This window comes from Podarcis cretensis (genome assembly GCF_951804945.1).
Source record: "Podarcis cretensis genome assembly, chromosome: 16".
NCBI classification, from domain to species: Eukaryota; Metazoa; Chordata; class Lepidosauria; order Squamata; family Lacertidae; genus Podarcis; species Podarcis cretensis.
Window position 1 is genome coordinate 1,270,826 of NC_137186.1, and position 26,826 is coordinate 1,297,651.

At 40.7% G+C, this 26,826-nt stretch overlaps 2 protein-coding genes across 2 annotated transcripts in view; both read left to right on the plus strand.

The window, feature by feature from the left end:
- The window catches only part of LOC307205220 (vomeronasal type-2 receptor 26-like), a gene marked incomplete at both ends in the record, with an annotated part of 126,709 nt that overhangs the window by 90,052 nt on the left and 9,831 nt on the right, over nt 1-26,826 (plus strand). The gene's annotated exons all lie outside the window — the stretch shown is intronic.
- Nucleotides 548-24,590, plus strand: LOC307205191 (vomeronasal type-2 receptor 26-like; the record flags this gene model as incomplete). Its single annotated transcript, XM_079957379.1, has 11 exons — nt 548-690; nt 1,889-2,180; nt 2,671-3,537; nt 10,171-10,252; nt 13,976-14,138; nt 16,504-16,719; nt 19,253-19,544; nt 20,727-21,587; nt 22,448-22,675; nt 23,422-23,548; nt 23,689-24,590. The coding sequence occupies 11 exons, from the start codon at nt 548-550 to the stop codon at nt 24,588-24,590; spliced, it is 4,173 nt and encodes a 1,390-aa protein (XP_079813505.1).

Consider the following 26,826-nt stretch of genomic DNA (forward strand, 5'->3'; position numbering starts at 1 on the left):
ACAGCTAGGGGAAAAAGTGCAGGTGTGATTTAGGAAGAGTTTGCAGCTGGACTGCTTGCTTGCCTGTGGCACTCGCAATTACAAGAGAACTACTCAATAACACATATGCATCATTATTTTGATCTTACTAGAAGTAACAGAGCTCAATGCTCTAAGGAGATAACTTTGGAACTGGTAATTATCTCAATTTGCTGGGATTTATCATTCATCTTCCCAAATCCCCTGTACACTTTTTCAGGCCATGAACACAATCAATGTCAGAATGTGAAAGTGTATATAAAATAAATTCTGTGTCATTCAGAGCCCACATAAGACATTCTGAACATGCAGGTTTTCAGATCTTTGGCTTTTCCCCTTTATCAAAATAATCCAAAAGTCATTCAATGAGATTTCTTGTAATGCAGTTTATGGTAGATAAGATAGAAATCTGACTTTCAGCATCCCTGTTAGCCCCAAGATGGTCAGAACATTTCTGCTGCTGATCTTTCTCTTCCTGTGGCTACAGTTGCCTCCAACTGAGAGCAAGGAACACTCTGCTAGATGCACCATGATAGAGCCTTTCCAGCTTCCATACCAGAATTATCAGAGAGGGGACCTAGTCATTGGAGGAATTATTTCTTATTTTGGCTTTGTATTTGAAGAGATCGTTTTCCATGAGCACCCAAACACAAAGCTTACAGATGAACTTTTGTAAGTAAAAAAACTCTATCCTTCATAGCGTACTCTTGGTGAGCTCATGTATGCGACAATTACACCAAACATACAATGGCATCCTCAGAACACGTTTCCACATGATTTTTTCCCCAGTAGGAATGTTAAATATATATTTTCTTCTCTTTATATTGTGATCTTGGCCTCTTCATTGATTTATTCTGCTTCTTGAGGTTTCTATCTTATGCCTGTTCTGCTTTCTCATCACCTGATCCCATGGCTCTCACCGCTTTCTCCCAACTTCATCCTCAACCTCCCTCTGTGTTTCCTTTCACACCATTAACATCTGTTTTCCTTTGCAGTAAAAGTGGATCCTCACATTCACAATCTGAATCACTTAATCTGACAGTCACATATGCTGTGAAACGTGAATATCATAGATTTTAGATTATATTCTCTGCTTTGCAATGTAAACCATATTTGATAATAAAAAGAGAACTTGCAAACTTGTTTTTGCAAAACAAAGTAGTATCTATCTGGCTTATTTGCAGAGTTCATCTGATCTATTCATCATAATAGGTCTTCTCAGAGTATGAATAACATTGACTACAGTATTTTTGGTGCAACCCCAATCTTATTTGAAGGAGGGAAAGATGGAAATTCTGTTACTAAGAAAGAATATATCCTGTTCCACCTGATGTGGAACCGACACCGCCTACACCAAACTCTAACTATCTGAGAGGCTCCAGTCAAAATTTCTGACTTGGCAACTTCTCATCCAGTGAGTGTCCATTGGTTGCTGAAAGAAAATAAGGAGTTAAGAGAAGGATGTGGCAATTGAGTCCCCCTTTGCAACATTAGCACAGGAGGAATGGCCACCTGTGAGGCTAGCCGCCTGTTAGCTGCCTGTGAGGACCCATAATTTTAGGCAGCAGTGGTAAACCTGCAGATAAGAGATTAATTTACATACAGTATGTGTCTTTCAGGATATGAATGTTCTGCACAAAATTAAACACTTTTTAGATGCAATATTCTTAAAGCTGACTGAATATTGTTCCTGGGTTTCAGCTATGAACTGTCAAGAGTCACAATGCATATATGGTTTGCTTGTCTGTTTTTTGCTTATTTGTTCTATTTAATCTTTTGGGATTTGCCAGAGAAAGCCAGAAAGTTACCTATTTGCTTAAGAGGGAGCGGATCAGAATACCTCTGACACAAAGTATAACTCTTTTATTAGAGAAATACTGAAGAACTACCAGAATACTCTCTCCCTGGTGTTTGCTGTCAAAGAAATAAACAAGAACCCAAATATCCTACCAAATATGAGCTTTGGGTTTCATGTCTATGATAGCTATGTAAATGCAAGGATGACTTATCAGAACACCTTGAAACTTCTATCCATCACAGAAAGGATTGTCCCCAACTTCAAATGTGACAAGAAAGAACAAAAGATAGCTGTTATTGGGGGACTTGACTTTGACATCTCTCTCCATATGGCTACTGTCTTAGGCATCTACAAGATTCCACAGGTATCGTAAGTGTGGGGGCTGTGAATCTCTTCTGCTTCTGATACAATAGTTATCTTCTGGGTTCTCAATACTTTCTTTTGCTTTGGTTCATTCTTATGATAAAGTGAAATAAAAAAACTGATAAAAAAGCACCTGGGGGAGCTATGCAGTAGTGGTGGAAGTGGAGGGGCTTTGGTGCTTGCCTGACTTTGTTTCCCATGTGTCACTGGGAAGCAGCAGGGGGTTGGAACTGGGAAATGCAGCAGCAGGAGTCTTCCTCCTGCTCCCAGAAAACTGCACAAGGCCAGTTGCAAGAGGTCAGGGGAACCCTGCTCCTCTTCCAAACCAACAGCACCTGGAGATATGCATAATGTTCTTGTGAAATCAACATGCATCCATAAATGGAGTTGACTAATTCTCATTAGTTTTTCTCTTTAACCAGATACTTGGGATGAACCATAACCATTTGTTCTAACTCTCCAATTCTTGTGGGGCTGATTTCTTCCTCCAGATTGCTTACTGTGTATTAGCTCCAAGGAGAAGCCCAGAGTTGCAGCCCCAGACATTCTACCGAACGGTGCCCAATGAGAAATATCAATATGCAGGGATTGTCATGCTACTTCTACATTTCCAGTGGACATGGGTAGGAATTGTGGCATCGGATGATGAAAATGGAGAGACATTTATGCAAAGCTTAGTGCCAATGCTTTCCCGGCATGGAATCGGTACAGCTTTCAATGAAAAACTACCAGCCATATCTCAGGGTATAGATAATTTTAGTTTCTTCGAACGCATTCGGGCCAAGTCCTCATTCCTGATGGCGTCAGACGTTAACATATTGGTTCTGTGTGCAGAACCTCAGACCATTGCAGTTGTGAAATGGATGCAATATTTCTTTTCATTAGCAGAAGATGTTGCAGAGAATTCTACAGGCACTGTGTGGATTTTGACAGCCCAGTGGGCTTTCTCTTCAGAAACAATTCAAAGGTATTACGATATACAAGTCTTTGATGGTGCCTTGTCTTTTGCAATTCACACAGAGAAAGTCCAGGGATTTAAAGACTTCCTTCAGACCCTGAACCCCAACTCTCCAAAGGGCGATGGGTTCCTCCAGGCTTTTTGGCAACAGGCATTCAACTGTTTGTTTTCTGTTTCCAATGAGAGCAATGAGATCACAAAGACCTGCACTGGCCATGAGGGTCTGGAGAGCCTTCCTGGGCATATTTTTGAAATGACCATGACTGGCCAAAGTTACAGTATCTATAATGCGGTTTATGCCATTGCACATACTTTACATCAGATGCACTCATCCAGGTCAAAACGCAGAATGATGGCAGGCAGAGGTGGGCTCGATCCTCCAGAACTGCAACCTTGGCAGGTAAGATTTCCTGTTCAGAACAAAGATTGCTTGGGACTTCCGGTCGGCGCCAGCGCTTAATGGCGGTCCGAGCCTCGAGCTCCGAGGCAGGACTGCTCCGTTAGTTCGGGTCTCACCCGCTACGGCAAGCGGGGGACCCCTAAAATCACAGGCGCGGAGCCTGTGAACAAAGGAGATTCGGTGGGCACCCTTTGCGCCCCCCGGTACTGTGAGGGAGCCTTTTTAAAGGCTTCTGAGCGGCATCGGGGTAAGCGCGGTGCTGAGAGTCGTCACCCAGCTAGCGGAGTGAAGCCGCGTCGCCATGAGCGGAGAGCGCCGATTCCTTCCTGCAATTGGAATTTGACCACAACACCCGTGAGTAAGATTGGAAAAGCAACGGGACTTTTAAAAAATAAATTTGGCTGAAAACGGGAAAGGCAAAAATTAAGGAAGTCTGCCTCCCCGGAACTGCAGAAGGAATAAAGCAACGAAAATCAAGCTGCACTTAAAGGGAACCTTTCTAATTTTTTTAAGCTGTCAAACTGACATCGGACTTAAAATCTCCCCCCAGACTGGCAGGAGAAGGGGGGAAGGGATTGGAATGTTGTTAATCTGCTGGAAAATTAATGGAAATTAAGACCTTCCATTGCCAAATCCCCTGGGGTCGGGCTGCCCAAACAAGACACCTGGGACGTGGACTGTCAAACTTTGAGAAGCGGGGACGTGTTTGCAAAAAAGTTATCGGACCTTAGATGTACTTTGCTGCATTTTGGCCACATAGAAAAATAGAGACTTTATAATTTGGACATTGGAAACTTTTGGCTACTGTTATACTCCCTTGCTTCTTTGTTTTTTTCCATCCTTGCCATTTGGATACAATTGAATGCTCCCTCTAGAGGGCTCTATCTGAAACTGTTGCACTTGAAAAAGTAACAGTGGGATTTTCCACTTGGGAATCAACTCTGTGAAAACGACCTTGAGGATATGAGTGCCCCTACAGAAGAGATAGTAACAAGGCAGAAGGCAAAACAATCTCACAAGAAAAGGGCCTCTATATCAGGAACTGCAGCTGTGCAGGAAAAAACACCAGCTTCTATGGATCCTATGACTCAGGCTCTACTTAAAATAAATCAATCCCTGGAAGCATTGACAAAACTTTCGACAGAGAATTCTAAAAAATTAACAGAGTTGACAACAAGGTTGGATGTGAATACGGCTAGTGTCGCATCGAACACAGATTCTATAAATAGATTAATTCAGGAAAATTCAGAAACACGAAAGATTGCAGAAAGTGCAAAAATAACAGCTGAAGAGACAAGGGAAAAATTTGGGCCTATTATTAAAAAAGTGAATGAGCATGATGCAGCCCTCTCCTTACTGGAACTTCAACGTAAAGAGAAGAATTTAAAATTTAGATTGGTGCCTGAAGTGGAAGGGGACAACCTTGTGAAATTTCTCACAGAGAACATCATAACTTTTTGGCGGGAGGAATGGGAGGAAGATGAGGAACTTGAGATAATATCAGCCTTTCGACTGGGTAGAAGGCAGGACAAAAAACCAAGGGACTGCCTAATTACATTGAGATCAAAAGAAGAAAGAGATAGAATATTGAATTTGCATTACCAAAAGGCACTGGTGATCCAAAATTGTCAGATACAGATTTTTAAGGACATTCCTAAATACATTTTAGAGGTGAGAACATATTACAAGAGTTTAGTAGACCTGCTGAAGAAAAATACTATACCATTCAGATGGGAATTTCCACAAGGATTGTCCTTTAACTTCAATGGAAGGAAGATTAAAATAAAAACAATTCAGGACAAAGAACTATTTCTAGAGAAGTATCTGGAGGATTTGCAGAAAGGAACCGTGGAGGAGAGGGAACCACCCGATATAGCAAATTTGTCATTTGGACTTTCATTACCACCATCGGAGGAAGAACAGAAGCTTGGAGCAGTTGGAGGAACAGCTACCTAAATACAAAATGTCTCTGCAACTCCTTAGTTGGAACTGTAATGGTTTGAACCTTCCTTGGAAAAGAAGACAGGTTTTTCACATTTTGAAGAAAGAACAATTAGACATAATATGTTTGCAAGAAACCCATATTGCCAGGATACATAGGAAATTATTAATAAATAAGAGACTCGGTCAAGAATTCATCTCATCAGATAAAGTAAAGAAAAGAGGTGTGGTGATCTATGCAAAGGAAAAGTTGGCTCCAAAATTGATATTTAAAGATGAACAAGGAAGATACCTGGCAATTGAAATACAAATTCAAGGAGAAAAGATATTAATTGTGGGAGTTTATGCCCCAAATGAAGGGAAGGCTGAATTCTTTAGGAAGTTGCATGAGACATTAGTTGACTTTTTAGATTATAAAATCCTAATGATGGGAGATATGAATGGAGTTGTCTCAACAAACATGGATAAAGCACAGAGACAAGTGATCTCGAAAGAAGGGAGACTACCAAGGATCTTTTTTGAAATGACTGAAACAATGGACTTGATTGACATTTGGAGAACAAAGAATCCTTTAGAGAGAGAGGGAACTTTCTTCTCAGAAGCAAAAATGACATGGACAAGAATAGACCAAATTTGGATTTCTAGCAGTCTGGCGTCAAGAACAAAAAAAGTAGAAATCTGCCCAAAAACGTGCTCCGACCACAACGCGGTTAAGATGGAGATGAAACTAACAACTACTGGTTCCTTTAGATGGAGAATGAATGACACCCTATTTAAGGACGAAGAGATCCACAAGAAGGCCCTTAAAACATTAAAAGATTATTTTGAGATCAACAGGAAAACAGATGTGGAAAAAAGAATAATTTGGGACGCAAGCAAAGCCGTGATGCGAGGTTTCCTAATTCAACAAAATTCTATTAAGAGGAAGCAACAAAATGAAAAGAAGGAAAAATTTTTAGAAAAAATAAAAGAAGGAGAGAAGAAGTTGAGGTCTAAACCAAAGTCTCATGAGATTTTGAGAGAAATAAAGTTTCATCAGATGCAATATATGGAACTCATGAACCAACAAATAGAATGGAAGATAAAGCAAATGAGACAAAAAACTTTTGAATCAGCGGATAAATGTGGGAAACTTCTGTCATGGCAATTGAAAAAAAGGCAGAAAATGAATACGGTAACAAGTTTAGAAATGGATGGAAAGATTATCCACAAACCCAACGAGATTAACAATTGTTTTCAAAGCTTTTTTAAGAAATTGTATGCACAAGGGCCAACCAACGAGCAAGAAATAGAAGAATTCATCAGAAAATACGGTTTACCAAAAATCTCAGAACAAAGTAAAAGGATCTTAAACGAGGAAATAACAGAACAAGAAATAGAGGGTACCATTCAAAATATGAAACTGGGAAAATCACCAGGACCAGATGGCCTGACGGCCAAATATTATAAAATGCTGAAAGAATGGCTGATACAACCATTGAAGGAAGTTTGCAATGAAATTTTGAAGGGGAAAAAGGCACCTGAATCGTGGAAAGAGGCTTTCATCTCACTTATACCGAAAACAGAGACTGAGAAGAACCAAGTTAAAAACTACCGCCCTATATCTTTACTCAATGTGGATTACAAAATTTTTGCAGACATTTTGGCAAAAAGATTGAAAAGAGTGTTGGTAGAAGAGATTCATAAGGACCAAACAGGCTTTCTCCCAGGTAGACATATGTCAGACAATGTGAGGAACATTATAGACATTTTGGAGCTGCTGGACGTTGACATTAATAGGAAAGCAGTTTTGATTTTTGTGGATGCGGAGAAAGCCTTTGACAACATTTGTTGGACTTTTATGAAAAAGAATCTCCAAGGGATGGGGGTAGGTCAAGGTTTTGAAAACGGTATAGGTGCAATATATTCTCAACAAAAAGCCAAATTAATTGTAAATAACGTGGTAACAGAAGAAATACCTATAGAAAAAGGTACACGACAAGGTTGCCCAATATCCCCTTTACTTTTTATATCAGTCCTGGAGGTTTTGTTAAACATGATCAGAAAGGACCAGTTGGTTAAAGGAGTTCAGGTCGGAGTTAGACATTATAAATTAAGAGCATTTGCAGATGATCTAGTATTGACCTTGCAACAGCCAGACACTAGTACTAAAAGAGTTTTAGAACTAATTGAAATATTTGGTCGAGTAGCAGGTTTTAAATTGAACAGACAAAAAACGAAAGTGTTGGAAAAAAATTTAACAATGGAAGAAAGAGAGAGTTTTCAGAATGAAACAGGCTTGGAAATAACAAAAAGGGTAAAATACCTAGGGGTAAACTTAACATCTAAGAATGTGAATTTATTTAAGGATAATTATGAAAAATGTTGGTCAGAAGTTAAAAAGGATCTGGAAATTTGGTCAAGGCTGAAACTTTCCTTGTTAGGCCGAATCGCTACTATTAAGATGAATGTATTGCCTAGAATGCTGTTTTTATTCCAGACGTTGCAGATTGTGGACAAGATGGATTGTTTCAAGAAGTGGCAGAAAGATATATCAAAATTTGTCTGGCAGGGCAAAAAGCCCAGAATTAAATTTAAGATTTTAACTGATGCAAAGGATAGAGGGGGGTTTGCCCTGCCGGACTTAAGACTCTACTATGAATCAGCAGCTTTCTGCTGGTTGAAACACTGGCTACTTCTTGAGAATACTGACATTTTGGATCTGGAAGGGTATGACAATAGCTTTGGTTGGCATGCATATTTATGGTACGACAAGGTAAAGGTGTACAAAAGTTTTAAAAACCATATTGTAAGGAAAGCATTGTATAATGTTTGGATTAGATACAAAGATCTGTTGGAAAGCAAAACCCCTAGGTGGGTGTCACCAATGGAAGCTAGGGAAGTAAAAAAGCTTAATATGGATTCTAAATGGCCAAAATATCATGAGATTATAGAATACGATGGTGAAAGGGTGAAACTTCAGAGTTATGAGAAACTAAAACCTAAGGTTCGAGATTGGTTGCATTACTACCAGATAAATGAGACGTTTAAACAGGACAGGAAAATAGGATTTCAGAAAGAGAAGTCAAAATTAGAAACAGAATTGTTGGAACCCAATACTAAGAATTTATCAAGAATGTATAACTTGCTGTTAAAATGGAATACACAGGATGAAACGGTGAAATCAGCTATGATTAAATGGGCACAAGACATAGGTCATGATATTATGTTTGCTGACTGGGAACAGTTATGGACCACCGGTATCAAATTTACTGCATGTAATGCTTTAAAAGAAAATATTATGAAAATGATCTACCGGTGGTACATGACCCCAGTCAAGCTTGCAAAAATTTATCATTTGCCTAATAATAAGTGTTGGAAATGTAATGAGACTGAAGGCACTTTCTACCACCTTTGGTGGACCTGCCCAAAGGTTAAAGCTTTCTGGGAAATGATCTATAATGAAATTAAGAAGGTCCTTAAGTGGACTTTTCCTAAGAAACCAGAGGCTTTCCTCTTGGGTATGGTGGGCCAAGTGGTGTTAAGGAAGGATAGGACATTCTTTATGTATGCCACTACAGCAGCAAGAATTCTACTGGCAAAGTATTGGAAGACGCAAGAACTACCTACTCTGGAAGAATGGCAAACAAAGGTGATTGACTTTATGGGACTGGCTGAGATGACGGGCAGAATCCGGGACCAGGGGAAAGAGACAGTGGAAGAGGACTGGAAGAATTTCAAGATATATCTTAAAAATAACTGTAAAATTGAGGAATGTTAAGATGTCAGGGGGTAAGAAGTAAAGAATTGCAGCAGTAAACAAAAAAAACTTAAGAAATATTTATGAAAAAGAACTAAGACAATGGACTTAAGGGTTGCTAAAGAATTTTAAACAAGGATGCAGGGATAGGGAGGTATGGGGAAGTCAGAGAAAAAAGGTTATGAACCGATGATTATGAAGTTATACTGTGTTACATTGTTCTTTATTTTATGTGTGGAAAATTAATAAAAATCATTATAAAAAAAAAAAAAAAAAAAAAACAGAACAAAGATTGCTTGGGGCTAATCTAATGAGCGATGTCACACAGTCCATAGAATGAATACACACAAACACAAAGACATAGATATACACACACAACCGCTTACAACTTTTAACTTTCCTCTACAAAAATGCCCACATTCTTTTCAATGCTTAACTGTTTTCCTTTTCCTTCAAGCTGAAGGAGCCACAATCAAGATAGGGCCTGTACTTCCCTTCCATTTACAGGAATAGTTGAAGGAGTTATGGCACTCTGTACCCTTTCCCTGCCTCTCTAGGAACATGGGCTGGCAAGACATGTGGAAGCATCTCTTGGATGCGGAAAAGTAAATAAACAAGCAAACCAAAGAAGGAGAGCAGGGAAAACCCACCATGAGCTGCTCTCCATTTTGTTTTCCCTCTCTCCCTGCACACCCACCCACCTTCCAGGAGGGGCAGTTCCAGGGCTTCCCGACATGGCACCATTTTGCCTTTGCACACGGACCCCAGAGCTGAACCGTCACACAAGTGGCAGGCCAGATGTACTTGATAGAAATACTTAGGTGCTCCAAAAGTTGTAGGCTGCACAGTTTTGGACTGCTTTGAATTGTGTGAAATATATTGATGGATATTTCTTGTTTCTATAATCCATAAAAGTTCTTTTTTAAACTTTGCCTTTGTTTTCTTCTGCCTAGCTGCACTCGTTCTTGGGGAGTATCTCCTTTAACAACAGTGCTGGTGACTTAGTGTCCTTTGATGAGAAGGGGGAATTAGCAGGTGGATTTGATATTATTAACTGGGTTACTTTTCCAAACCAAACTTTCTCCCGTGTGAAAGTAGGAAAGATAGTTCCACAAGATTCACAAAACGTAGACTTCAGCATGGATGAGGAAGCGATCACATGGCACAGATCTTTTAATCAGGTGGGACTATTGCTTTTTTAAAAAATAGGTATTGTTATTAAAAATACAAATTATGTTCATATGGGACAATGCAATACGTATCGGACAATGACAATAAAGATTATCATATCATATAAAGTTAATGTAGACATTCTTTATCATTCATAAGCAATTGTTTAGGTATAATCCATTTCCAACAAGTTATTTTACCATCAAATATGAGGTCAGAAGTAAATATTTTCTTCTTTAGGGTTCTCTTTTAAAAGTATATAATGGTGATATATTCCACTGTATTGCATATGAAATATTGTTGGCTTCCAACTCTCCTCCTCCCTATCATTGGCCAGGCTGGTTTTCAGACTGAAGAGAGTTACAGTCCAATACCATCTGGTGGACCAAAGGTTCCACATCCTTGATATATAGGATTTCAGTATAACATTTTAATGCTTTGCACATGAATGTAGGAGTAAATCATGCTGAACCAAGTGAGATTTACAGCTCAGAGGACAAGGGGAGGCTCAGTTACCCATTTGTTTTGAAAGAAGATTTATTTTTTTGTGGTGCTTCTCTGAGCCTAATATATGTGCTTCCTATTTTACCTTCTCTGTTGACTCCCTGTAATTCAAAGTCCCCTGTCCTCTCTCCATCCTCCATCTTTATGAAGATGAAAAATTCAATATCCTTTCTCATTCACTCCCAATATTTACATTACAATATATTTACGTATAAAGGTAAAGGGACCCCTAACCATTAGGTCCAGTCATGGCCGACTCTGGGATTGCGGCACTCATCTCGCTTCACTGGCCGAGGGAGCCGGCGTACAGCTTCCGGGTCATGTGGCCAGCATGACTGAGCTGCTTCTGGTGAACCAGAGCAGCGCACGGAAACACCATTTACCTTCCCACTGGAGCGGTAACTATTTATCTACTTGCACTTTTGACGTGCTTTCAAACTGCTAGGTTGGCAGGAGCTGGGACCGAGCAATGGGAGCTCACCCCGTCACGGGGATTCGAATCACCTTCTGATCGAATGACCTTCTGATCGGCAAGTCCTAGGCTCTGTGGTTTAACCCACAGCGCCACCCGTGTCCCTATATTTACGCATACAACACACCTTCCTGGAATAATGTCAACCAGTCAACTGATCTCTTCTCTTTGGTTAAAGCTTTGTTGTTTACAAGGCACAAGAGAGCTACATTTTCTCCTCTTTTTAAGAATAGGTGCTGCCCCTTGCCTTGTGTAATGATCACTGCCAGCCAGGCTACAGCAGAAAAATGAAGGAGGGGATGCCATTTTGTTGCTATGATTGTGCTTCATGTCCAAATGGGATGATTTCAAATCAGACGGGTAGGAGACATCATCTCCTATTATAAAAAATATTCCTAATATCCATTTCAACTGTTTCCCTCTATTAGCAGTTCAGTACTCCTAAACAGAAGAGCTGCTGCACTGATATCTGGAAGAAAAAAGAGATAGTTGGGGAAACTAGATCCAGAACTTTTACAAGTCAGATCTGAGGAAATAGGTGTGGAATATGTCTTCCGGTATCTGCCTGCTTCTCACATGCTACATTGTTAGGAGTGGATAGTTTTAGGTGTGTGAGCCAGAAAAAAGCATGAAATGATCTCTGAAGTGATGGACCTGAGACAGGTGTTGGTAATGCAGGTGAGCTGTGCAGAAGCAAGCTAGCAAGCATGCGCCAAGCAAGCTGCCGGCTAGCTCTGTCGAGGCTCCTTTTATTAGCAGAAGTCAACAATTGGAAACAGTAGTTAAACCACCCTGAACATATTTCCATCTACGCACATTTCCAGTGTTAGCAAATACAAGTGTCAGCAGGAGTTTCCCTCAAATGTTCCCCCCGATACTTGATTATGTCTGCGTCCCCCATCATGCTCCAGCCAAGTGATACGTCTAGCAAACAAATTGTGAAAGGACAAAAGGTCAGGGGGAAAACACTCTATTCTATGCAAGAAGGCAAAAGGTCAGGGAAAGCGGGCATAACGCTCCTTGACATACTGTTGCACATCTGGTGCGAGGTTTGCCTTCGCAAAGCGGAGCGTTACCTCTACATCTGCCTTTCCTTAATATTTTGATAGCTCTCTCCTTCTTCAATAATTAGGGTGATAAGTCAGGAGACGAGCATGAAGATGGGTGTATCCTGAGTCCGAATCCATAAGGGCTAAAATGTGAGGCCAAGAACGTGGTTTGCAAAGCTGGAGCAGAGAGGGAATACATTTTATGAAACAGCACCCAGAGATCAGGCAAATCGTGATCAAAATGTTGTAAACAAAAACTTGTTTAGGCCATGGAAACTCAGGAAGGCAGCTAGTGAGCCACAGTCCGTCAAAGCCTTCATTGGCAAAAGCAGGCATAGCATGAAAAGAAACAGCATGGAGTTGGCAGTAAGATGGGCAAATATATGGCCGCAAATAGTGAGTCTGATGTCTCTGGTTGTTCAGGCTTGAGAGAGCTGATGTTGTCCAGTGGCAACCAGAGCTTTGATGTCACCCCAAGTGACTAGACATGGTTCTTTCCTGGTCTGCACTCGGCAGCGCTTCGTCTCCCTCGGGTGGTGCTTTATTGGCATCTCCAGTAGGAAGCTGGAAGTTTGGAGTTGGATTAGTAGGGCCCTGATGCCGGACCATGCTGGACGGCTGATTGGACTGCTGACTGCACACACCGAACTGGAACTCACAACAGACCTGTAGGGGTAGAAATAACAGCATAGCTCCGCGCCCAGGCGATCAGGGGCCACAGGGCCATGCCACTGCAGATATGGCAGCTGTTGACAAAACAGGTTGTTAAGCTCGAGGTCCTTGGATTTGCAGAAATGCCTGTCTGCTGGTGCAAGCTGGTCTGAATTAAAAGCAAGGTGGTTAATTGAAAACAACAAAATATTTATTTGCCTAGGGCCCTGCACCTCTCCCCATTTCCTAATAGTTTTTCCAAAAGCGCCATCAGGGAGTGATTGGCACATTCCCCAATCACTTGACCTTTAGAGTTCACCTTTGCTGCGGTTTCAGATCTCTGGCGGTAGCCCAGATAAAACCATATCATTTATTTTTTTTTATTTTTTAAAGATATGGATTATTGTTTCCAATGCCAAGATGACCAATTTCCAAACAAGGACAGAGATCAATGCCTCCCCAAATGCCAACATTTTCTTTCCTACGCAGAACCTTTAGGGTTCGTTTTAGCTTCCTTAGCTCTGGTCTTTTCTCTGGTCACAGCTTGGATACTTGGCGTCTTCTCCAGGAATGGGGACACTCCCATTGTCAAAGCCAACAACCGGGACCTCACCTACACTCTGCTCCTTGCCCTCTTGCTCTGCTTCCTCTGCTCCTTTCTGTTCATTGGCCAGCCTCACCCAGTCAGCTGCTCTTTACGACAAGCTGCTTTTGGCATCATCTTCTCCATTGCTGTGTCTTGTGTCTTGGCCAAAACTATCACGGTGGTTCTGGCTTTCATGGCCACCAAACCAGGATCCAGGATGAGGAAATGGGTAGGGAAATCTCTCACAAACTCGGTTCTTCTTGCTTGCTGCTCCGTTCAAACCAGCATTTGTGCTGCTTGGCTCTGTACGGCTCCTCCATTCCCAGATGTGGACATGAACTCTCTGATGGAGGAAATCATTGTGGAATGCAACGAAGGTTCTGTCGCGATGTTTTATTCTGTCCTGGGTTATCTGGGATTCCTGGCCATGGTCAGCTTCACTATGGCTTTCCTGGCCAAGAGGTTGCCGGACAGTTTCAACGAAGCCAAGTTCATCACCTTCAGCATGTTGGTGTTCTGCAGCGTTTGGCTGTCCTTTGTTCCCTCTTATCTGAGCACCAAAGGAAAGCAGATGGTGGCTGTGGAGATCTTCTGCATCTTGGCCTCCAGCGCAGGTTTGCTGGGTTGTATCTTTGCCCCCAAATTGTACATCATTCTTCTGAGGCCCAACTTGAACAGCAAAGATCACTTAATTCTGAGGAGCAAATAGGAATCACCTTGTGTTGATGCTTTTAATTTTTGCATTGTTTGCTGGTATTTATTGGAAGAAAACCAGACAAAGTAATTCCTTTTATTTTTCAATTCGTATCCTTTTCATCTTTTTCCTTCCCAGAAATAGCCTCCAACCTACATCTGTAATCAATAAAGCTGAGACCAATTTTTAATCCCATAAAGTTGTTCTGTCAATTTGTTATCCTGTCAATACACTGATCTTCCATACATAGGGTGCTAAAGGTATATCCCTTCATGGGGAGAGATCATCAGTGTGAAACACGTAACTTCTGCCGAGACTATACTTTATATATTTATTTATATGTAATCAGGAAAGGCTGCTGATCTCACAGTGTACTGTAGCTTCAAAAGCCTGTATAACGTGGCAGAACATCATGGACAATTCAGATGCTGAATGACATTTGTTACTCGCTGGTCCCCCTCTGCCTAAAAAGATTCTCTGAGTTTATCTTCTCCATGTAGGGAAGATACAGAGTGGCTGGACTGAAGAACATTTCAGCTCTCAGGAGAACCTACAGAAGCCTGTGCAAAGTGCTTTACAAGTGCTGATGCTGTTCTGATAGTTCAGGCTTGCAATTTGTGTTCACGAAGCTATGGAAACCCCAACAACCAGCTCTTGGGGGGCCTTGCATAGCTCCATATGCAGCACTGTGAGGCCCCAAAGATCAGCTGATAGCAGAGGCTTGCAGAGCATCATGTTTGCTGAGTTTCAGCCCCAAGGACCAGATGATCATTCATGTGGGGAAAATGGGTTCTCTGACGTCTCTGTGCTATCAGATGATGGAGAGGTATGCTGCCCCATCCCCAGGTCACCTATGGCCCACATATGTCACAACCTACAATTTTTAGCACAAGAAAGCAAAATTAAGAATGAATCTGAAGAAGTGTGCATGCACACGAAAGTTCATACCAAGAACTAACTTAGTTGGTCTTTAAGGTGCTACTGGAAGGAATTTTTTTATTTTGTTCTGACTATGGCAGACCAACACGGCTACCTATCTGTAACTAGAATTAAGAATATTCATGATATGAAGAATACTATAGTATTCCGCCTTTAGACATACAGTGGCTCCTCTGGTTACAAACTTAATTCATTCTGGAGGTCCATTCTTGTCCTGAAACCGTTCTTAAAATGAGGCACACTTTTGCTAATGGGGGCCTCCCGCTGCACATGCACCGCCAGCTCACATCCTGGGGGAAATTCACTACCAGGGGCACCTACTTCCGGGATAGCGGAGCTTGTAACCCGAAGTGTTCACAAGGAGGATGCTACGTAACCAGAGGTTCCACTGCAGCTTGGTGAGAATTGATTGTTATAGGAGTGTTTTAAGCATTTTAAAGCTCATAGAGAAAGATTCTAAATCACTGAATTCACAGATTTCGAAATCTAAACTTGATTACTGTATATTTGTCTATTTATTACATTCATATACCATGGTTCTCCTCCTCCCATTTCATCCTCACAACAACGCTCTGAGGGAGGTTAGGCTAAGAGGCTGTGATCTTCCCAAGGTCACCCAGTGAGCTTCATGGCTAAGTGGGGATTCGAACCCTGGTCTCCCATGTCCAACACTCTAACCATTACATCAAACTGGCTCTCAGCTGAAAATTATGGTCTGTCCATATGGTGTTAGTTAATGTAATGGAAAGCTGAAAAGCAGTTATTCTTTTACTATTTATTTTCTTATTAAGCAGTTTTCTCTTTTATTCTGACTCTCCATAAACTCTTATTGCTCTCCCTACTAAGGAGGACCAGCTGAGACTTTGGCTGTGATGTGATAAACATGCTCCCCACCCCTAAATCACTGAAAAGCTGATTAAGTCTCCTTTAATTATCAAAGAAATTATGATTATTCCATTGACTCTCTGGGGAGTTCCAGTAGCTGCATGAAAACTACGAATCAAGAGTTGCAGATACTATTAATATCTCCTGTGATGTTCAGAGCTTGGCCTTATACCAATGGCTCTGTCAGACTGATCGCTCATTCTTTTCCCTGCAAAAATCTGGCTTTCATAACCATCCCAGTGAGACTTTGCTGCTCAGCATCACTCAGATGACAATGTGCAAAGAGATGAATTGTCGCCTTAAAAATTCCTCTTGCTCCTACCATGCTCTGTGCAGGATGGTACTTTCCATGATGTTGGTGTCAGTGCTGCTTCCTTCAGATGAGTGCAAGGCTGTTGTTGCTCCGTGTTCCATCAGTGACCCTCTTCCTATTCTTCACAAATATTTCCAGTCTGGAGATGTTGTTATTGGTGGCATTATGTGTCAAATCTATATAACTTCAAGCATAGCCTTCAATGAACCTCCTACAACTGAACTCTTCGATGACATTCTGTAAGGAAGTGTGTGTGTGCGTCTCTGTGTGTGTGTCTGTGTGTGTCTGTGTCCGCTTTAAAACCATATTGCATATCTGTAATGAATATATTTCTGCATTTGACATATGATGAAGGTGATGCTCATTATACTAGTGGTCAAAATTGTGGAAAACTTTATGAAAAGCTGTATTTCTAAGGGTTGATGGCTCATAAGAACGGTATACCATTAGAATGAATCTCTGCAGTATATCATTAGAAAGAAAATATAATACAGAATATAATGCCCAAAACTGTGCTGAATAGCCCTGACCTGAATTCAACAGAATATCTGTGAAGCTGATTAAAAAAACTTTTAGCCAGAAGCAACCAAAGAATAAAGCACAATTTTTAGAAACAATCTTGGTTTCACATTAAAACACCTGGTGAATTAAAATATTTGGTTTACTCCTTGGGTACAAATAAAATTTATTATTATTATTATTATTATTATTATTATTATTATTATTAGGATGCCACTGTAGAGCTGCAATTACAGCAAAAAGTTTCTACGCTAACATAAATGGTGAAAAGTTATGAAATACCCTCATCATGGTTTTCTGTGCATAACTTTTTGTTTGGCTACTTGCTTGCTTTGGTGATCACTTGTAGCTGAGTAAAATTTGACTTCCATTAAGATGGTTTTAACAGTGAGTCCATATGAGACTGTGGAGACCAGTCCTGGATCCACACGTCCTTCCACAGTGAGGACCTAGATTTCCAGGCGGGAGTTGGTCAGGGTGAGGGTTTGCCAAATGTGCCTTCCTCTTAGCACTTTTCTCACTTCCATCCTGAGTTCAAGTGCCTTCAGTGTCCTTTACACCTTTGGTAAAAGCTGTTCTCCCAGCCAGTATTTCCCAATTGTCTGTGTTTATACTACATTTTTTTTAGATTGGCCTTGAGGGAGTTTTTAAACCTCTTTTGTTGACCACCAGCATGGTGCTTTCCATATTAAAGTTTGGAGTAGAGTAGTTGCTTTGGAAGACGATAATCAGGCAAAATGACCTGTCCAACAAAGTTGATTTGAAGAATCATTTCTTCGATACTGGTGATCTTTGCTTCACCCAGTACACTGACATTAATTTGCCTGTCTTCCCAAGCGACGTATAGAAAATTTAAGAGACACCGTTGATGGAATCTTTTGAGGAATTGGAGATGGGCATTTATAAGTGGTACCTGTTTCACAAGAATAAAGTGAGGTTGGTAGTACAATTGTTTTGTAAACAAGCATTTTGTTCTCCGTGCGAATGTCCTCAAACACCCTGCAGGAGAAAGCACACTTGCAAACCTCAGACAGTGCAGGATTTTGGCATCAATTTCAGCCCTTGTGGAAAGATAACTGCCCAGGTAGGAGAAGTGATCAACACTTTCCAACGTTACACCACTGAGTTGGATTTGTGACAGTACATAGAGGTTGTTTTGTTCTTGTTGGTGAAGCACTTTGGTTTTTTGGATATTGTACGTGTAGGATCAAGGTAATGGAAATAATAAATAGAGTTGGGGCAATAACACAACCCTGTTTAACACCTGATCCCACTGTGAATGGTTCACTTTGAGAGCCATGGTTATCTGCAATTGTTGCGGTCAAATAATCATGGAGGAGATGAATGATGTTCACAAATTCATCTGGGCAGCCAATTTTCAGAAGGACAGTCCATAGGGCATTACGATTCACAGCCTTATTCAGGTCAATAAATGCCATATACAGGGGTTGGTTTAGCTCTCTGCATTTTTCTTGTAGCTGTCAAGTGGTGAAAATCATGTCCACTGTCCTGCTAGAAGGTCAAAAACCATTTTGGGATTCAGGAAGGGTAGCCTTGTATATTGTTAGGAGACGATTTCCTAAGATCCTTGCAAGAATTTTGCCGGCTGCAGCTAATAAAGAGATACATTGATAGCAATCCCACTTAACAGGATCTTGAAGGGCTTGATTATTATGGTATTAATCTAAATAATACTGATGTTATGAGCCAGAGATACATACATACTTTCCAAAATGTTTTCACAATATTGGCCACAAGTGTATGATGATTCCTACCAACTTTTTCCTTCCAGGAAGTTCTGAGAGATTAGGGCAGACCTGAAAACACAAACCCACTTCTGCAGTGTGTGATAACCTTTTTCTTCTTATACGGTAGGCTTATACCAGTGTTCAGTTTTTATAAAAAAAGTTTGCAAGGCAGAAAAAAAGGTAACATCCCCATTCATTTTCTTAAAGCTTTCTGCTTATTTACCATGGTGAGCTAAGGATTTCTTATTTAATATTTGACTTTAATCAAAGCTAAGTGGTAATTCATTCAGACTTCGAGGTGAATTTATTATAAGTTTTTGGTAACCAGATTTTGTCCTCTTCTGTAGAAGAAAACAAGTAGCAATCAGGGCCAGACCGCCTGTGACGTGGCAGGAGTTAGATGTTCAGCACAGCGAAACATCCAGGGTTGTGTTTCTATATATATCCCTACACTTTCTATGTTTGTGAATGTGAATTGTTATGCACTATGTCGCTCTCCATACAGACCAATGACACAACTCTACCAGCATATCCTGGCTTTGGTATTTGCTGTGAAAGAGATAAATGAAAATCCCCAAATATTGCCCAATATCTCTCTGGGTTTCCACATCTATAACAACTATTTCAGTCCATGGTTTACCTACCAAGCCTCCATAGAACTTTTCTCTAGCCAAGAAAGACTCCTCCCCAACTACAAGTGTGATGTTCAGGAGACTCCAAAGGCTGTGATTGGGGGACCAAAACCTGATTTATGTCTCCACATGTCAACCATCCTGTCCATGTACAAGATGCCAAGAGTAAGAGGTCTGCATAGAACATGGGTCATCAATGAAAGCCATTTATAGTTGTTTCTGACTAGTCTCATTGGGTTGCATTCTGCTAACTGAAGAACAAAATATCAAGGGAATGGCAAATAGTGGGTATAGGTTGGTATTTTTCAACCAAAAATGCAGGTTGTGGAAAATATGTCTGCTTCAGTTCCACTCCTCCTGAAAAACTCAAGTGGAAGAATTCCTCATTGGACACTTTACTCCTGTGTAGGACTGTAACAAAACGTCTGCTGCCTGTGGTAGCACAACTGTGTGTTTGCTATGCCTGCTGAAAGATCACTTATATATTTCCCAAGATAACTTTAACATTCCAAATCAACAGAAATAGTGATATTTGAATGTTACTGAAGCAGATCCCCCTAAGGAAAACTCTATAACCACCACGGGTTATCTAGCGTGTGTGAGGTAAAGGTCAACTTCAGGCAGAAGTTGAACAAATAAGGAAGATTTATTTCACAGAATAAAGTTGGTAAGACAAAAGATGTATCAGGAGATAAAGTATCCTCACAACTCTACTTCTCCTTCATCAAACTTAGCCCTCCAGTTAACTCTTGACTGAAAACTCTTACAGTACCCTACACAATGCCATGCTATCTAAGCTCAGGGGCTCCTTTCTCTAGCTATAAACATTTTCCTCAGGGTGCTCCACCGCCTTCCTGACTGGCTGTCTTGCTAGCCATCTACCTGTTATTTCCTTTATCCTCCTTTACATATGAAAGACAGCAAATTCTGCTGTAAACGTAACTGCATAATACTTCTATTTGATGAAAATACGTTAATACCTTAGTATTTCCCAAAATTGCAGGTTATAAATTAAGAGATATACAGTGGTACCTCGGGTTACGAACTTAAATCGTTCCGGAGGTCCGTTCTTAACCCAAAACCTGAGGGGCGCTTTAGCTAATGGGGCCTCCTGCTGCAGGCGCACTGCTGGCGCATGATTGCCATTCTCATCCCGGGGCAAAGCTTGCAACCCGAGGTACTATTTCCAGGTTAGCAGAGTTTGTGACTGGAAGCATTTGTACCCGAGGTACCACTGTAAACAAAAAGCTGAATCCCCCTGGTTAATATGTTGAAATCTGCTTTTTTATATATATCATCATTTGTTATCACCTTTCCTCCCTTGATTTTAACAATGACCCTCTTTAGCTCATCTATGGCTCTTCTCCTGTGACGAATGATGACATGCAAGCCCTTTTCACCCACTGGATATTCCCAGATGGGGCTCAGCAATACGAGGGGATCCTCCAGTTACTGCTGCATTTCGGCTGGGTGTGGATTGGTGTGCTTTTTCTCCTTGGTGACACTGGAGAGAGATTTGTACAAAATGTTCTCCCCATGTTTGCCCAGAAGGGCATCTGCTTTGATTTCATAGAAAGTTTCCCTGAGGTTACATCTTCTGGTGAGTTTGAAGAAATGGTGGAAGAAGGTTCGAAAACAATGAACATTATTGTGCGAAGCACTGCCAATGTTGTAGTTGTGCATGGTGAAATTCATACAGTTATGGTACTGAGAATGATACCCAGACTTGCAGAAACGAATGATGTGCTAATGCAAGGAAATACAAAAGTCTGGATTATGACAGCCCAGATGGACTTCACCTCATTTCCCATTCAAAGAGGTTGGGACATCACATTCCTCCATGGGGCTCTATCCTTTGCAGTTCACTCTAAGGATCTTCCAGGATTTCAGAAATTTATTCAGATGAGAAACCCTACCTTGGAAAAAGAAGATGGCTTTCTCAGGGTTTTCTGGGAAGAGGCATTTAATTGTGGTTTTAATGATTCTGCTTCAGAGAAGAAAGATGGCAAACTCTGCACTGGGGAGGAGAATATTGAGAGTCTGCCTGGGTCTGTTTTTGAAACGAGCATGACAGCCCACAGCTACAGCATCTACAATGCAATCTATATTTTGGCACATGCTTTGCACACCATGCAGTCCACCAAATTAAATTGCAGAGCAATGGCAGGTGGAGCAAGATGGAAACTTACAGATCAACAGCCGTGGCAGGTAATGTCGTCTTCCAGTTAATACAGATGTCTGTAATCAACTCTGGAGCTGAGCTAAAAGGGGGACTTTTCTTGAATATCTCTTCAGTAGGGGAAACCCATTCCACTTTTCTCTCTGGGAGGAAGTAACTATCCACTAATAGTTAGGATAACATAATGGATGAAATTCTGCCATCACTTTAAAGTGGGTTCAGTTGTCCTTGGAATAGCAAAATATGGCTATAGATGGCTAGGTACACAATATCATGCTATCACAATTTGTACAAAGGCAGCCCTGTATCCCTGGAAAGTGATGAGCAACTTATCTACACAGCTTATCCACCTGTTTGAAGGAACGTCCTGTCTAATATTTTTTGTGAAGTTCTATGAAATTTAGGCTAAGACTAACTGTAATTCTCAAAAGAACCACATCTTACCTTCTCAGTGAACATTACTACGATTAGAAGTATCCTTCACAAAACATTTAAATGAATATTGTGTTCCACAATGTTGCTCTTTTGTATCTGATCATGAGCAGGTCTTTTTTCAGCCGGAACTCACTGGAACTCAGTTCTCTCCCCTCTCAGGGGAGCACCATTCCATTCCAAGGGAACGAGGAAGGTGTTTATGGTGAGTTCCAGCACCTCTTTTTCTAGAAAATAGCACAGCTCATTAATTCCATTTTCCTTTTTAGCACCATCCATTTTTGAAGAAGAGATTCACTAAAAAGAGAGAAGCAAAAACACTAACATACAACTTTTAAATGGACCGCAAACTATAGGTCTTAAATGTTAAAGATAAACACTCTATTTGTACGAATATTACTAATATTTAATTATTTTTGGCATCTTCATTAATTGCCTTTTTCTTCTTCAAACTTAGCTCCACCACTTTCTGGGAAGTATTTCATTTAATAATAGCGTTGGGGAAGAAGTTTCCTTTGACCAAAATGGGGAATTAGTAGCTGGAATTGATATAATAAATTGGGTCACATTCCCAAATCAGTCATTTCTGAGAGTCAAAGTTGGAACAATGGACCCACAAGCTCCCCCAGAAAAGAAGTTTACCATTCATGATGATGGTATCATGTGGCCCAACTGGTTCAACCAGGTAAGAATTTATTCAGGATTTTTTCTATTTTTTTGCAGAAGTGTCCCAAAACTGCCTTATTGCAACACATTGAATCATCAATTATCAGAATCAGACTCAATCTGTTAAGGAAATATCAGGCTGTAGCACTGATAAAAGGAAAGCTATCTTGTTTCTAGCTCTATCTAATACATGAAATACCTGAACTCGCAAGGCGTTTGTTGAATGTCAAATGTTGCTGTATGTTAGCCATATTTCTAAGTCGGTATAATGGTCCAAGAAGGTAAGACAAGAGATCATCGTCCTTCACAAAAAAGGTACAAGTATACAAAAAGAAAGCAAAGGCACTGAATGTTGCCAGAGAAACCATTGGAAGCATAGTTCGCAAGTTCAAATTAAAGGAACAGTGGTTAGACTACCTGGACGGGGCAGAATTTCAATAATTTCTATTGCAACTGTAAGTCAAAAGCACTTGAGCAATTTCTATATTCATGAGATTGTGACCCATTAAGATTTCAACTGAACATTTTCTAATTTGATAAGAGATTGGCATGCTAATCTCTGAAGAAGTTCAAATACTTACCAATATGGTTTTCATAAATGCAAATGTACTGGAGTAATGATAGAAGTTCCAATGCTACAATTAGAGCAATATTTAAGATCATCTTCAGATAAAACAAAAAACCTCTAGCAAGCTATTGCTTAACAGTCATTTTTACTATTTGAAGATAAGTACCAAACAATTTCCTTCTTTCATTTATGAACAGGCACAACCCACTTCTCTGTGTAATGAGAATTGTCATGTAGGTTATAGAAAGAACAAGAAGGAAGGAAAGCCATTCTGCTGCTATGATTGCCTTCCGTGTCCAGAAGGGAAGATCTCAAACAAAAAGGGTAAGGAATACATCACACACTTTAATTTTCCCAGTGAAGCTCCTTTCTTTAGTGGGAAAACAGTATAGAAGTAGCAAATATACATTCTGGCATCTCTTTTTTGTTTTAATAAGATTTGTTTTTTCCATTTTCTTTTTCAGACATGGACGACTGTTTAGAATGCCCTGGAGATCAATATGCAAACAATGAACAGGATGGCTGCCTCCCCAAAGACAAAACATTCTTGTCTTATGATGAACCGTTGGGGATCATTTTGGCCACCTTTGCCCTCTTCTTTTCCTTCATCACAGCTTTGGTGCTTCAAACATTCGCAAAGCACAGAGATACTCCCATAGTTAAAGCCAACAACCGCAACCTCACTTATATTCTCCTCCTTTTCCTCCTGCTCTCCTTCCTTTGTGCTCTGCTCTTCATTGGCCAGCCTGAGGAAGTCACCTGCCTCCTTCGACAAACTGCTTTTGGCATGATCTTCTCAGTGGCAGTTTCTTGCATATTGTCCAAAACCACCATTGTGGTTCTGGCTTTCATGGCCACCAAGCCAGGGTCCAGCATGAGGAAGTGGCTGGGGAAACAATTGGCCAGTTCCATTGTTCTTTCCTGCTCCCTTATTCAAGCCACAATCTGTAGCATATGGCTGGCCACTTCTCCTCCTTTCCCAGACGTTGACATGCACTCAATGACTGAAGAAATAATACTAGAATGTAATGAAGGCTCCACTATCATGTTTTATTGTGTCCTGGGATTCATGGGTTTGCTGGCCGTTGTGAGCTTCACGGTGGCTTTCCTAGCTAGAAAGTTGCCTGACAGTTTCAATGAAGCCAAATTCATCACCTTCAGCATGTTGGTCTTTTGCAGTGTGTGGCTCTCCTTTGTTCCAACCTACTTGAGCACCAAGGGCAAATACATGGTGGCTGTGGAGATCTTCTCCATCTTGGCCTCCAGTTGTGGGTTACTGGGCTGCATCTTTATCCCCAAATGCTATGTTATTTTACTGAGGCCTGAGCTGAACAGCAGGGAGCAGCTAATAAGAAGATGCTTTTAAATAATCAAGAAGTCTGAATCATGCTTGTAATTCTAGGTTTCTGTTATTGCTATTTTATTTGCATGTATGTAATTAGAAATCTGGGATACTCGTTGTAGTAAAGTTAGTACTTCCCTAGTAGCTGTTGCTTTAATATCTGGGCCCGTTGGCTCCAAGGGCGTGAGAGGACTACCATGGGAAAGGAATTGTCGGGCTAAATTGAAGGTTTAACACCTGTGTTCAAAGCTATGAGACCATACCCTCTGTAATGTTATCTATCCTTGATTGCTTGAGAATGTGCATCTGCCTATGCTCCGCTAGTCTCCATGGGAAGGGAGGAAACACCTTGATCTAGGTTCTGAAGGCTTAATTGGTTCAGCTGCCACAAATTAGAATTATTAGCCCACAAGCTGGTCATTGGAGAATTCAAATGTAATCAAGGGTTCTGATTGGGCTTGGGGGTTTCTGATTCCACGTGCAAATTATGGATAAAAGATCTAGAGAGTGTTTTGAAAGCACGCGCTCTGCTTTTCGCAAAGAATCGCCCGGCTGCTGATGTCCACCAAAGCAGCCGTCTTTATGTCCTTTTATGCTTTTGCATTGAAGATTTTCTGAGACCTTTAGATGCGGATTTCTGAAAGACTTTAACTATCCTAGCTTTGCTTTAGAGTATAGAAGTGAGTATATAATCAGCTATAATTTACAACGTTCTTATTTTTCTGTAGTTGTAATTTACCAAGAGATGTGCCTGCTTATTAGCATGTTCTTTATGTTTTTAAAATAAATTTTAAGAAAGAAATTTTCTTGTGTATTGTGTGTGCCTATCTGGGGGAATGGCTAATTCCAACGCCTAGATTTCTTGGTTGTGCTATATCAAAGGATTTCTGCCTGCAAGTTTGTGGAAGCAACTTGTAGTTTTGGGGTTAGCCGGTAACAAAGGAGCACAGCTGACTCCCTTGAGCTGTGGCTTCTGGTAACCCTGGGTTGAGGGAGTGGTGGCAGCCTTACCAGTTCAATTTTGGCCTGTTTCTGGAAAAGTAAATGGGCTTGCCAGCCTTGCTCCAGATGCCTCCTCTGGCCGGAGAAGCAAAGACGGGTGAGGGAGGGGCAAGTAGCTGGGTGCCCGATTACTACACTCGTGTCCCTAGAAATTAAACGATCAACAAGTAAACAAATAATTGAAGAATTAACAAGTAAACGATAAAAACGATCTGGAGCAGCTCCAAGAATTCCTTTGGGAGAAACTGTGAGGACACAATCAGGACAGTGGTGAATTACTTAATTATTTCCATCACTGCCACTGATGAGGATCAGTACTTATTCTGTGGCAATGCTTTTGAGCACAAGTAGCCTGGGACATTATCCTGTCTGCAACAAAATGATATCAGTCAGTTAACCAGCTATCTAACAGTTCCCTTATTTAACCCACATTTTACCAGCTTCCTCACATGAATATCAGGGAGGGGAGGAGACTTTGTCCAAAGCCATACTGAAATCAAGATACACTATGTCCATAGCATTCCCCTGATCCACCAAGCATTTAACTCCATTAAAAAAGGAAATGCGATTCATCTGACATGACTTATTTTTGAGAAATCCACGCTGGTTCTTAGAAGAGTTTGGATCTGATATCCCACTTTATCACTACCCGAAGGAGTCTCAAAGCAGCTAACATTCTCCTTTCCCTTCCTCCCCCACAACAAACACTCTGTGAGGTCTTAGTAATCATAGCATCCTTTTGTAAGTGCTCACAGACTGTCTGTTGAATTATCTGTTCTAGGACCTTTCCTGGTAGCGATGTCAAGCTCACGAGCCAGTAGTTTTAAGAAAAACACTGGGGCCTAATTTAAATAGTGGAGTATTTGGTATCAGGTGGGAGGGGCTTGTGTGTTCTGCTCCAGAATCAGCCCCTCCCTTCAGGGCTTTCCATTGAGTTTCAGTTAAGAGGGACCAACTTCTTCTTCTTCTTCTTCTTCTTCTTCTTCTTCTTCTTCTTCTTCTTCTTCCCCAGAGTTGCCTTATGTTGTTGTATTTAGTTTCCCTCATTATGTTATTTTCTTACAGTTTACTTTATGATGAAAGCTTAGCTTACATTTCTGGGAGCAACTTACTTTTTCTCAAAGAGAAATAAACTCTGCTGAGGATATTGAATATTTACAGATAAATTGTAAATAGATAAAAAGATTAGCAGGGTTATTTTAATAACCTGCAGTTTTATAAGACTCTATATTTACAGTAGATAATCAAATGAACAAGT